At 39.3% G+C, this 14,583-nt stretch overlaps 1 protein-coding gene across 4 annotated transcripts in view; it reads left to right on the plus strand.

Annotated features, from left to right (window-relative positions):
* The window catches only part of HECW1 (HECT, C2 and WW domain containing E3 ubiquitin protein ligase 1), a 419,038-nt gene that overhangs the window by 258,745 nt on the left and 145,710 nt on the right, over positions 1-14,583 (plus strand). For all 4 annotated transcript variants that reach the window (XM_065583851.1, XM_065583849.1, XM_008169652.4 and 1 more), the window contains one exon: positions 12,770-12,845. In XM_065583851.1, the coding sequence (XP_065439923.1) occupies positions 12,770-12,845 (76 nt within the window). The remainder of the gene's footprint in view (positions 1-12,769; positions 12,846-14,583) is intronic.

Consider the following 14,583-nt stretch of genomic DNA (forward strand, 5'->3'; position numbering starts at 1 on the left):
CAAACGTGGTGTTAATTGAAGGAGAATGGGCTTGGTGGGTAAGTCACTGGGTTGAGTCTCAGAAGACCTGCTTTCTGTATGGCCTTGAGCAAGTCAGATGGCTAACTTGTCATAGCCCTTAGTTGGCCGCACAGGAGACTATGGGGGCATTAGATCCCTTTCACATCTCTGCTCAGTTTGCAACTGGCTGTGGGAAGGGGAGGCAGCAGGGAATGGAAGGAGCAAGGTCTCCTCCCTCCCCTTGCACTTGCCAGCCATGCCATGCTGGACAGGTGCACAATGAAGAGTAAACAGCTCCATGGACCATCACAATCTAGCCATTAATCTATGAGAAAAAGGGATAATAATTCTTCAATACTGCCTAGTAGTTTTGAAAGGATACATTCACTTATATATCTGAAGTGCTCAGAGACTATGGTGCTGAGTGCCAGAGAAAATCCTATGAATAAAATATAAATAAATTAGTCATCAGATAGATGCAAATATGGGTTAGAGAGGATATAGACTGAGGATTTGTTGTGGCCAAATGGACAGTGTGTGACTTTGAGCGCTGTAACTTTTTTCTTTTCTTATCTTGTCTTTGTCACACCTGAAGTCACAAGACTCTGTTAGTGATGTCATAATCATCTCCACAGCAAAAAATTGTGATATCGCCCTGGATTTGTAACATTAAGTGGCAGATAAATTGCAGAACCTCCTAATAAACCAAAATCCCCTTTTCATGTAAACATCGCCAGTAATAACAATTAAAAACCAAACACACATACATAAACACCAGGGAGAGAAAAATATAGAAAGTATATAAATCTAGAAGTTGAATCCTTTTCGGTGTAGAATATCTTTCCAGGGTTTCCACAACACCTCAGCAGGACTTCAATGTAAATATCTACTCTACCTCTGAAGGCCAAGATAGTTAACTAATTTCAGCCAAAACAAGGAAAATATATTGCCACCCACCTGAATAGATCAGGGCATGTGAAAGCCCATTTCTGAACATAATGCAGTCAATTCGTAAAGTGGCCTGCAAAAAGTGGGAGGTCTGTCATAATCTGGGAGCAGCAACTTTGGTTAGACAGTGCTTAAAATGTGCCTTTCAGTGATCCAGCTTGATTAAAACAGTTAGTTTTTTGTTTTGGTTATTTTGGCATGGGTTTTGCTGAATATATGACCCTTTTCAACCCACCCTCCATACTGAGCACAGAATGCAGTTGAGAAATAGCCTTCCCCAATGAATTGGTCAAACATTATTAGTTTACAGAGTCCTTCTCCCCATGTATTATGATCTTATTATTATCATCAGTAAGACAGCAGACTTAAAAATGACAATGCAAGTACTCAACTTAGATTTAAAACAAGAATGAGAAAATTGCAGCAGCAATAACAGAACCCACAAATGTCATGAAGAGGAATTTCTGACATTAGCTATAGCTAGACACTGGTTTAAATCAGAAGCTTTAAATGATCAAAAAGAAGAAAAAACAATTGACCCGAGAAGTTGCATTTACAGTCTATGAAGACAGTCTATGGAGACAGGCAGAATTATTGGCTGTGAGCAATTGCCCATTTGCCCTATCTTACCCTCCAGCTTTTTCAAACCATGGGCTTGATCCTCCTCTCATGGAAGTCAATGGCAAAACTCCCACTGACTTCAGCAACAGTGGGCACCATGTTAGCATATTCCCAGAGAATGCGTTTTAATAAACAATTATTGATATTAAAGAGTTCTTGCTAAAACTGGTTGAAAACAGTGTGTAGATGTGGCCCAATGGCCTCTTTGCTTTATGGACCAGATGCTGCCCTGCATTAAGGCAGGTTTACACTGCATTCCTGATGTAAAGCTGCCCTTATGCCAGGATAGTTAGCCCCAGGGGCCCTCTACTGTACAGTGGCATCCTTGGATAGCCTAGAGTTCCTACTTCACTGCAACTGGGAAAGGGGATCCATGTGCATGTCCTTGGATGACCTGTTGGGTTTGTCAGCAACTGGCACAAGATGGAGCATCCTTTGAAGTGTTCTGACTTGTGCTGGGAGACTGTCTCAGTGCAGAGTAGCCAGAATCGAGGAGTCCGAAAGGTGGCTTAGAGCTTCCTTTGAATCCCTCATTGCCAGCTACTCCAAGAGCTCCTTGTCCTAAGTGGAGGATCTGGTTTACAAATATAACTACTCCAGTGCACAGTTGTCTGGCGTGGTTAGGGCCATTCCTGGTCTAACACACTTTTTTTTTTCTTGGTAGTGAGGATGGAACAATGTAATTATGAAACTGTGACAGGAAACTTTGCTAAAGCCTGTGTTACAAAATAGTGTTAGCAGTGGTAGGTCCCTTTAAAATTCTAAGGAATAACAAAATTTTATAAACACAATTATACATGTATCATTTAAAAAATCTGCCTGGAACATTTTTCTAAACTATGGACCCTATCCAGCAAGCTTCTCTGCTGACCCCTGTGTGGAGCACCATTGACTTCATGGGGTCTGTATAGGCACAAGGGTACACATGAATAGAGTAGCTTGTACTATGTGGCAAGCAGCTTTTTTGTATGTACCACAGAAAATAGTCCACTAGAAAGTTAGCTGCATATCCAGAAAACAGTGCAGTTTTTTTTAGAAACAATGAAGTGATCCACCCAGGAAGTACAACCACTGCCTTCTATGTGTTCATCGGTATTCTCAGTACTTAATTTGTGCCAGGGCTTGCCAGAGCTGAGCCCCGGCACCTCTGGGCTTGGCAGTTCAGAGCCCCGGCTTCCTCATCAGTTATGAAAGAAAAAAAATTGATCGAGCCCCGGCACCTCTTTCATTACAAATTAAGCACTGGGTATTCTTGTGTATTTCTATATAATAATATATAGATTTCAGGTTTCAAAGAAGGAAGGAAAGATCAAGGTCTGTGGTTAAAGATTTTTCTTAGTCTGCTGAAGTATGGTTGGAGTCTGTTAAGAGAACTGCGGACAGCTTATAAAAAGCTGAACAGTTTATAGCTTGGAGGCAAAAGATGTTGAACTCCATGGGAAACATTACCTCAATTCTGTTTTAATTTAAAGTGGTGCCCATAATTTCCTGCTCTTAGCTGCTAGTTACGTTGAAATCCCATTCTTTCCTCCCAGGGTAGACTGAGAAATGTAAAATACTTTCATCTTGGAGACTGAGTTGTGCGTGCCTCTCTGTGCAGGCAACCATTTAATTCCCTGCTGTCGTGAACCAGTCAATCAGCTGTCTTCTACAGGACTTTAATGATGATGCTAAATAGCAATTGTGTCCTGTAATTAGGCTGGCTTTGAGGGTTCATAATTAGGCAGATATCTAGTGAAAGAATTAATAAAATTATAATGGTAAATTAGGGTTTGAGAAAGAGGAGGTTTTGGAAACAAAGATCTTCCCTCTTCTGAAAACAGAACTTACTTAAATAAAATCTGGCACCAGAAGCAGCAGGCTCAGCCCTTTGGGGTGAGGGAAGGAGTGCCACATGTCAGTAAACAATATGTTCTTTCTCTGACTGAGCAGTGGCATTGGTGAGGGCTAGTCTTCCAAAGCTAGAAAGGTGATGTCCGCAACATAGAGCCTGGAGTGGGGTTGGGAATCAAAGCAAGGAAAAATTGTGAGTGTATGTGGTAATGGTCCTTCTGGGTGTTGAACTGGTTGTGGAGAACTACTAGAGAAGGAAACCTTACCTAATATAGAAGTTGGCCTTGTAGTATTTTGGATCGCCTAATGGAACAGTATTACAGTGCCAGCACAGCAGCTTAGCAAGCCAGCAGGATAAGTGGACTATGTTCCATTCAAGAGATGGATTAATTCCATTGACGGGTAACAGAGAAAGGTTTATAGCTGAATCATTGCCACTAATTAGGATAGATTTTCAAAATGGCGCAGGGGATTATAGCCATAATACTTTCAATGACTTTGGGAGTCCTGAAGCAAACCCCCCATACACACCCCATTTGCTTCTTTCAGAATTCACCCCTCAGTTCCCATGGCTCTAGCTTGACAGGTAAGGAAGAAAGAAAACATTTATCCAGTCCACCTTGTTTTCCAATAACATACCTTTAAAAAAAAAAACGTGGAGGGGACGAAAGTATCAACCATTTGCAGGAGACCTACTAATAGGAAATTAACTCTGAAGAGTTAGCCACAAGCTGAAGTTTGAACTCATAGAGACTGAGGCTACGTCTACACTATGGGGGTGGGGAATCGATTTCAGATACGCAAATTCAGCTACACGAATAGCATAGCTGAATTCGACGTATCTGATCCGACTTATTCCGCTGTGAGGATGGCGGCAAATCAACTGCCACGGCTCCCCCATCGATGGCGCTTACTCCTACATGGGCTGGTGGAGTACATGCGTCGATTCGGGGATCGATTATCGCGTCCCAACGAGACGTGATAAATCGATCCCCGAGAGATCAATTTTCTACTGCCGATCCGGGTGGATAGTGAAGACCAGCCCTAAGTCTTCTTACTTTCTTTTATCCTGGAAAGACCTCTTCACACCTGGTCTCCACATGATACTGTGTACACTACTCTGTTAATTTCAAAAGTTCAGTGAAATTAGCAAGGGAAAAATAAAACAAGGCAGAACAAATGGATTACTGGAGGGAAGTCAGGCAAGGAACTTTATTGATTCCTGTACACTTTATTGATTCCAACACAGCTCTGTTAAAATAACAGTAATGGTCTGACTTAGACTGATATCAGTAAAGAAATTCACAGTGAAGTCTGGCACTCTGCCTTTATCTCACTCTTCTGTGCCTGTTCATTGTCGGGCTTTCAAAACAGCCAGTGATTGTCCATTCCAGATGAACTGTTAGATCCAAATAGAAACAGGTGAGCAGAAGACAAAGTGCCATTTCCAGCTCCTTCCTTTTCTGTGTCCATTTAATTCAGACTCTTAAGCTTAGCTTTATTTATTTCATTTTAAATTTGTGAGCCAATTTTATGCTCTTGAAAAGTGGAAAAAGATAGCACAAGCGGGAACCAAGCATAGTGCAGGCTGCCGTTGGGCAGGTTTCCCCCTTACCCAGCAGTGCCAATAATACATTTCAGCCCTCACCTGCCATCACACATTTTATTTCTTGTTTTCTTTTGGAGATGTGTAAATTGGGATTGAGTTAAGACTACCAAATGCACTTTTTACTTGTGACAAAAATTAGGATTTGGGTGTGAAAATCAAGTTATTGTAATTGTCACTTTTGTAACTAGTTTTTGGCTCTTAAGGCACAGAACTGTTTTATAAAAAGAGTAAGCAGATCATAGATTTACTGTTGTAATTTCTTGTGCTATATTGAAGTTGAATACTTTGATATAATCTTAAAACACTACTGCATAGCTTGAAACAGAGACTCCTGAAAATATGGGTCCAGAAATATTGAGCTATGTGACAGACCAATGTAAATGGTGACCACTATATGTAGCAGTCTTACTATATATACACAACAGACTACCTCCATCCAGATACTACAATTGTCAGAAGGAATCAAACTTGGAATCACCAAGTTTAACACCAAAACTACATCCCTCTTCCACTTGAGTTAAAACTATTTCTTTAGCTGCATGTAACTAGGGGCCAAATATGTTTCTCTAGAGAGTGATGTATATTATACACGGATAAGCTATGCCATACAGTTTCCTTTAGAGTCATTATGGCCTGTGGTGTGAGTGTGTAGGAAAAATAGTATGCCGTGTTATTTTGTAGTTCTGGATGTATATGTATATATATAGATATAATCATGTTTCAAATAAATATTAATCCTACTGCATGCCAGTGGGTCTTTTTAGAATTACCATGATGGCCACACAATATACAAAATATAGGCCATGTCTACACTACCGGCTAAATCGGCACTGTAGCGATCGATGCAGTCGTGTCGATTTAGTGGGTCTGGTGAAGACATGCTAAGTCAATGGGAGAGCGCTCTCCTGTAGATGTCTGTACTCCACCTCCTTGAGAGGCAGAAACTATGTCGATGGGAGAGCGTCTCCGGTTGACATAACGCGGTGTAGACACTGATGTAAGTCATCCTAGGTTATGTCGACTTCAGTTATGTAATTTACATGACTGAACTAGCGTAACTTAGATCGACTTACAGTGTTAGTGTAGACCAGCCCATACTAAAAGCAGTGTGGGAAATACTATAGGGAGATGCTGTTATCAGTGTGTGGGATGAAAATGGAAAACTTTTCTTCAGTTTACACTGCTAATACCATATTTCTAACCATGAGGGCCTATCCCACAAGGATCTTTAAAGAGGTATTTTAGAAAGCTTTTGAAGTCTGTAATTAGGAGCTCAGTTCAGTAGCCCTTTCTCAGACAATACTCCCATTGATGTACTTTGAATTTTTTTCTCAGTAAGAGCTGAAAGATTGGGCCCTAATGTGATAGACCAGGAGTTTACAGAATTTGGTTACATGGAAGAATAATATTAGGAAAGTATTTAATGTATTTTTAGCTTCATTGCTTCTCCTAACTCCCATCTGCACTCTTTCTCTCTCAGCTAGAATAATGGAGAACAAAAACTAAGGATTTGGCCCCTGACCTTTTAAAATTATTACTCTCTGCAGGCCATATCTATGCTATCTATTTAATCAAACTTCAGTGCGCCCATCACTGTAGTTTCTAGACATGTTGGATAAATTTTTCCAAAGTATTTAAGTCCCATTTTAAAAAGTGCTCCAGGGCCACATTTTCAAAGGTATTCAGACATCTAGTGGGGTTTTCAAAAAGCACTAAGATACCTAATTCCCACTGATTAGAATGAGAATTAGGCACCTAGGCACTTTTGAAAATCCCTCTGGGTGCCTCAAAAAAATCTGGCCCTAAGTCATTAAGAAGCTTAGGTCCCATAGAAACTCAGTGGGATTTAGGCTCCTTGGAGCCAGATTTTTAGGGTATTTAGACATTTAGATTTAAAAATGTGGCCCTTAGTAACTTAGGCTCCTAAGTGACTTAGGTGCTTTTGAAAACTATTTCCTGTATCTAAAATATTTCTCTAAGATAGAGTGAGCTGCAGGTGGCTATGGGACACATTTTTGGACTCATCAGGTTTTATTTGTCATTTTGAGACATCTTGATTTAAAACAATTGCCTTGAAAACCAGTTGCACAATTTGTCCATGTGCATACTTATGTATGGAGAAAATGACACACAGACCCAAAAGACTAGCCCACAAGCATTGCCTGCTGTAGCCGTTTGGGTCTGGTGAATCTGTATTAGGGGTTTAACAGGATGGGGAGAAAAGGGATTGGCTTCTCACAAGAGTCATTCATGGATCTTTGTGAAGTGGTTTCCAGGCCACATCTGGATTTTATTCTCTACAGCTCAGTTGGGTTCAGAAACCAGATCTGAGAACTTTTGCAGCTGCTGTGGTGTAAATAGCCACTTACAATGTTGTCCAATAATATGCCCTTAAGAGGAAAATTCATAATTCATAAAATCCAGCAATATTTCCCATTGAATTGTGTATCCTCTAAATGAGCTGACAGATCTGTGCAAATGCAAAACAGTATCACACACAATCATAAGCAAGAAATGTGGTTCCACCTCCATCTTCAATATATTCATAGCAGATTATTAATGTCTAAGAAGAACTACAGAGGCACCAGAGAGAATCTGGCCATAGAATCATAGAAATGTAGGGCTGGAAGGAACCTGGAGAGGTCGTCTAGTCCAGCCTCCTGTGCCGAGGCAGGATCAAGTACACCTAGACCATACCTGACAGATGTTTGTCCAAACTGTTCTTTAAAAACCTCCTATGATGGGGATTTCACAACCTCCCGTGGAAGCCTGTTCCACAGCTTCATTTCCCTTATAGTTAGAAAGTTTTTCCTTAGATCTAACCAAAATCTCTCTTGCTGCAGATTAAGCCCATTACTTCTTGTCCTACCTTCAGTGGACAAGGAGAACAATTCATCACAGTCCTCATTATAACAGCCGCTAACATATTGGAAAACTGGTATCAGGTCCTCCCGCCCCTCTCAGTCTTCTTTTCCCAAGACTGAACATACCCAGTTTTTTTTAATCTTTCCTCATAGGTCAAATTTTGTAAACCTTTTATCATTTTTGTTGCTCTCCTCTGGACTCTCTCCAATTTGTCCACATCTTTACTAAAGTGTGGCATGCAGAAATTGGACATAGAACTCCAGCTGAGGCCTCACCAGTGCCACGAAGAGTGGGACAATTACCTTTGTGTGTCTTACATACAACAGCCCTCTTAATACACCCCAGAATAATATTAACCTTTTTTACAATTGCATCATATTACTGACATCTTCAATTTGTGATCCACTATAACCCCCAGATCCTTTTCAGCAGTACTACCAGCAGCTAGCCAGTTAATTCCCATTTTGTATTTTGCATTTAACTTTTCTTTCTTTATGCCATAGCAGTACGAAACAGTGAACCTGAGCCAAAGCAATGATTAAAAAATATTGTTAATGTTTTTTAACCTCAACATTTTGACTGACCTTGGAATGTTTTACTTATTGGTTTTCAGTTCCCGAGATGCCCAGTTTAGTCCTCTGAAAACATAACCTTCAGTCAGACAGAAATGCAAACAAGAAGATCATGACTTGCCAAACAATTGAGAAAAGAGCACTTGTGTGCACAGCTATGTTTATGTAAGCAGCTAAATCAAGTCATGCTTTGGATTAGGTTTTTTCTCTCCATTCTCACTTCTTGAAAGATCTACTTAAAAAAAAAAAGTATTCCTCCCACCTTCCTAGTACTTTTTTCAATGTATATCTATGTGATACTAAACAATTCATATCGGGTGGTATTTATCCCATGTGCAGAGGCCAGCATGAAGACTATGCAATACCTAAAGGCCACAAAATAGTCCTTTTATTGTCCCTACACAGAGAGGTGGATTTCACCCATTTAGAAAAAATGTTCAGGTTCATTTAAAATGTCTTGACAGATGAGAAGGTAAACTATATCAAAATGACTGTTATACCAAATCTCAGAAGTTTATATTGGGATAAACTATGGAGTATATAATTCATTTATATAGTACTACTGTTTCTTAGATATAATTTTCATATTGTTGCTCATTTAGTTCTGATAAGTGAGGGCCTGTTCCTGCAAACAATCACACATGTGAGTAGTTCTACTGAACTCATTGGGACTATTCATGCGAGTAATATTACTCTCATAAGTATGTGTTTGCAGATTGGGATCTAAATGTATCAGTGTGTGAATATACTGTATTTTCTGACCTTTTAAAAAAATCCTTGGACATCACAATTAATTTCTTTCTTTCATGACCCTGGAAAATATGAGATGATCAAAAGGAAATATTATGTTTATTGCATGTCTAACATGCCCCAGTCTAGCAAAATACACCTCAATGCAAATGCTTTTTTTTTTCTATTGAAATTTTGTATTGGGAAATGACACATAGTGAATGGAGAAGTTGATGATGAGTATAAGTCAGCAATTAGGAAATGCAGACAATTGATAAGGGAAGCTAAAGGTATCAGTGAAAAATCTGTGTCCAGAAAGATTATGGACAATAAGAAGAAAATATTTAAATATATCAGGAACAAACAAAATCCTAACAATGGTATGGGTCCAATACTAGATAAGGATGACAAAATTGTCTATCACAGGGGCCAGCAACCTTCGGCACTTGGCCCATCAGTGTAATCCACTGGCAGGCCGCGAGACATTTTGTTTATGTTGACCGTCCACGTGCCGAAGGTTGCCGACCCAGGTCTATCATGAGGCAGAGAAGGCAGAACCATTAATTAAATATTTCTGTTCTGTATGTAGAAAGAAGCAGGATGATGTATTCATATTTTACAGAGATAATGAAATACCTTCATTCCACCAATAGCTAGAGAGGATGTTAAGCAGCAACTAAAAAATTAAACTTTTTAGAATCTGTGGGACCACATAACTTGCACACAAGAGTATTCAAAGAATTGTCTGAGAAGCTCTTGGAATCATTAATGTTAATTTTTAACAAATCTTGGAACACTGGGGAAGTTCCAGATGATTGTGGGGGGAAGCCTAATGTTGTGCCTATATTTGAGGGACTATTAAATAAGTTGAATAACTATTGGCTGATTTGTCTGACACTGATCCTGGGAAGGCTGTTATGGGATGCAATGAGTAAAGAATTGAAGGAAGATGTCATAATTAATACAAATAAAAATGGTTTTATGAAAATTAGATCTTTTCAAACAAGCTTGGCATCATTTTTTATGAGAATATGTCTTTGGTTGACAAAGGTAACTCTGTTGTCCTAATATACTTAGTAAAATGCATGACAGAAGTCTTAGTCCCACATGATATTTGATAAGAAAAAAAAAGGACTATTCAAAATCAATGTAGCCTATCTTTAATGGATTTAAAAACTGGTTTAACTGATAGATATGTAAAAGTAATTGTAAATGGGTAATTGTCATCCAGTGGGGGTGTTTCTAGTAGGGTCCCTCAGGGATGTATTCTCAGCCCTGTATTATTCAATATCTTTATCGGTGATGTGGAAGAAAATATAAAATCAATTTAAATTTGCAGCTGACACAAAAATTGGTGAAATGCTAAATAATGATTGGGACAAGTCAGTTACATAGACCAACTTAGATCACTTGGTAAGGTGCACTCCTTCAAACAGCATGAGTTGTAACACAGATAAATGGAAGGCCATACATCAAAGAAAATAAAAGGGAAATGGTAACCTAGAATGTAGTGACACTGGAAAGGACTTAGCGATCACACTAGATAACCAGCCCAAACATGAGCTCCCAATGCAATGTGGTGGGATCATCAAGTAGAAGTAGGGTGGGGTATCACAGCATTAGCGAGACCATTTACTGGAATAATGTGTCCAGTTCTAGTATTGATACATCAGGAAGGATGTTGAAAAATTGGAAAGCATTCAGAAAAGGGCTACAAGAAAGATGTGGTTTGGAAAACATGCGTGATAGTGAGAGAGTTAAAAGTTTCCATTTATCCAAGAGAAGGTTAAAAATATGGTCAGCAAGTATTTTCATGGGGAAGATATTTCTGATAGTCAGTTCTTTAATCTAGTAGAAAATGGCATAATAAAAGCCTGGGTTTGGAAGCTGCAGCTAGACAAATTCAAACTAGAAATAAGATGCAAACTTTTAACAGTGAGTGTAACTAAGCAATGGAACACCTTACCTAGGGATGTGATGGATTCTTCACCACTTGAGATGTCTAAATCAAGTCTGGATGTCTTTCTAAAAGATATGCTAGAGTTCAAATAGAAGTTATGGGCTACATGCAGAAATTACTGAGTACGGTTAGAATCATAGAATCATAGAATATCAGGGTTGGAAGGGACCTCAAGAGGTCATCTAGTCCAACCCCCTGCTCAAAGCAGGACCAATTCCCAACTAAACCATCCCAGCCAGGGCTTTGTCAAGCTGGGCCTTAAAAACCTCCAAGAAAGGAGACTCCACCACCTCCCTCGATTCTAAGGCCAGTGTTGTTCAAGAGATTAGACTAGATTATTATAATGGTCCCTTCTAGCCTTAAAATCTATGACTCACTTCTCTCCGATTCCCGGTATGTCTCTGGAGGAAGGTGAAGGAGCTAGATGGTGTGTGGAACATGCTCCTGCCACTGCGTTGAATACCATTCTGAGGGCTGAAGCCATTTAAGGGGGAGTAGATACCATTCTGAAGATCAAAGGAGAAGTGGCCTGGTGGCCCAACCTGCTAGCAGCTCCACTTCCAGTGGGCCATCCTGCTAGCAGCTCAACTCCACTATCTGCTCTACTTGTTTGTCAGTGGGCCCACTTTTTTCCCCAGTTTTTTCAGCTCATATTTAAAGACCTCCAGTCAGCAGATTGATTCCCCATGAGAATATCTTCCTCCTGTGCTTTCCATAGCTTGATCCAGAAAGAGATGGTAAAGGATTTATTTTCTTTGCTGTGACAATGTCCCAGTTTTTAGCACCAGCTGGCAAACTACTCTGTTGTGCCCTGAGCATAAAGTCAGCAACAGAGCAATTCCCTTCTCACTTGCCACTGACGCACTTCAAGCAAATACAATCTTTTAAAATTAAAACAGGAACAGTTCAGGTTCGTGAAGAAAAACCCACTATTGTCTAAAATGTATAGATGGGGTTGAGAAGGAGAGAGTTATTCCCACATTCAAATCAGCGGTGTGCAAGAAACATGCTGATCCTGGCCAAAAGTCAAGCCCAACAGGGTCCACTTTTTAAAGATTCTGTCTATTAAACAAGCTCAAATGATCATATACTGTAGCTCTTGCTTCTTCAGACTTCCCCTGTACATTTGTCACCGCAATATTTCATAATTGCTACTTTTTTCATGGGATTAATAATCATGTTTTATGTAAATGTAAATACAGGTTCCTGGCAGTCAGCTGCAGAGTCACTAGAATAACTGAACTACAGAGATTTACATTTCATTTTGTTGAGCTCAGAATTTGCTATTAAAGTGAGGGGCAACATAACCATCCTTATGAGCTGCATTCATTTTTTGTTTAATAAGCAATTACTGTTTACAGATATTCCACTGAGGAAGTACTCTTTCTATTAACACAAAACACATATAAGATTACAGTAATTTTTTCCATAGTTTTTCATTTCCATGAAAAGGAGCTCCCTGGTGGCTGGTTTCGTACTTTACTGGTAAAATTTTTTGACCGATAGTTTCCTAACGAAGGCATGTAATTGATTCTCAGTTGATGACGACAGCAGGAATAACAGTTATTAAGTCAGTTTTCTGTTCAAGAATCATTGGAGACAGCTATCTCACCATTTTCCTTCTTCCAGCAGATTTTTAAAAGCATCACCAGTGAAGATCCGGTCCAGGGTCAAGGAAGTCGGAGACTGATCAGTTTTTCACTCTCAGGTATGTCTTTGCTTGAATGCATAAAGCTATGAGACCAGAGGGTAGGACTGGAGATTTTTAAACCATGAAACAACCCCAATAGACCGTTTAGACTTAGCTTTGAAACTTTGAGGGCCAAAGGTTTAAAGAAGAGAGGCACAGGTTCACCTGGAAAACATGCATACAGGTGTACCTGTAATTGAAAGCAATTTTATTTCTGTAAAGTGGGGGTAATAATACTGACCTCCTTTGTAAAGCTGATTGAGAGCTACAGATATAAAAAATGCTAAATAAGAGTGAAGTATTATTAATTGCGTGTGCAAAAGGGCAGTAAGGTGTCCAGCTATCCATTTGTACTTGCAGTTACTTAAACTTACATGCATAATTGTGGCAACTGCCTATACAGGCCCCAGTTCAGGAAAGCATCCCTTTTCATGATAGCACATACCCACATGATTAACTTTATGCTTATCCTTAAAGTCTGTTGAAGTCAATGGGACTTCAGCACATCCTTAACTTTAAGCACATGTTTCAGCGCTTCTCTGAATCAGGGCCACAGATGTGCGTAAACAGGAGCTTGTGCATGCTTGTCCTTTGAGCTCACAGAGGCTTCTACTTTTCTAAATTTGCCCTTAGATATTAGTACGCCTTCACCTTGACTATCATTCCTGTTTAAAAATTATTATTAGTGGAGTGTTGTGGTAGTGTCTAAGAATCCCAGTCATGGACCACTACCCCATTGTGCTAGGCGCTGTACAAATCTAGAACAAAAAGACAGCCCCTGCCCCAAAAAGCTTGCAGTCTAAGTAAAACTATGAAGAAAACAAAACAGGACTCTACATTTTAGAGGAATTAAGTAATGTAAGTAGATAAATAAAAAAAAATACCATAAAACTAACATCCTGGAGCCAAATCCCAGAAACTGCCATACTGGATCAGCCCATCTAGCCCAACGTATCCTGCCTGCTGCAGTAGATAGTACTAGATGCTTCAGAGAAACCTTATAGTGGACATTTATGGACTACCTTCGCACAGGGAAAGATTCTTCCTAATCCCATGTAGTTTGTGGTTTATATGTCCCTTATTTTGTATCCTATCTGGGTAGATTTTAAATGTTTATCCAATCTATGAACATTTATTCAGGCTAACTTTCATTTAAGTCAGTGAGAGTTTGCCCGAGAAAGTACTGAATAAAAACTGAATAATAATCATTGAGTTCAGCGGAAGTTAGCCTGACCAAATGTTCCCAGATAGGATAAACACTTATAACAGATACAAACTCTCATGTTTCAGGACATTAGCCAACCACTAACTATTTGAGATCAGAAAGAAATGGGAATTTGAGTTATTTCAGTGGGAATTTTTCTCAGTATTCACTTATTTAGGGGATCAAAATTTGGTCCTGTGAGAGCTTACCTCAAGCCTTAACTGTTCAACAATAACACCAACAGTTATGGCTTTTGTGGCTTTTTAATCTTTTATGTGATTATATTAATATAATTATTGAATGTTTTAAAATTTTAAAAGAAATATTAGGGGCCTATTTAATTAGACTTAATATAATCTATTTTAAAACTCCATAGCAACATCTCTAATTAGCTTTCAAAATAAAATAAACATGACTTTTCCACCTCTCTGAGAGGAATGTCACACTTCAGATTATAGACAGCTGTAAGTGTCTGAGTTCTTTGTCATGTTGGCTGCAGAAAGACGACATGCACTCAGGTTCTCATAATGAAACAGCCACTTCATTAGAAGG

The sequence above is a fragment of the Chrysemys picta genome, chromosome 2 (genome assembly GCF_011386835.1).
Source record: "Chrysemys picta bellii isolate R12L10 chromosome 2, ASM1138683v2, whole genome shotgun sequence".
NCBI classification, from domain to species: Eukaryota; Metazoa; Chordata; order Testudines; family Emydidae; genus Chrysemys; species Chrysemys picta.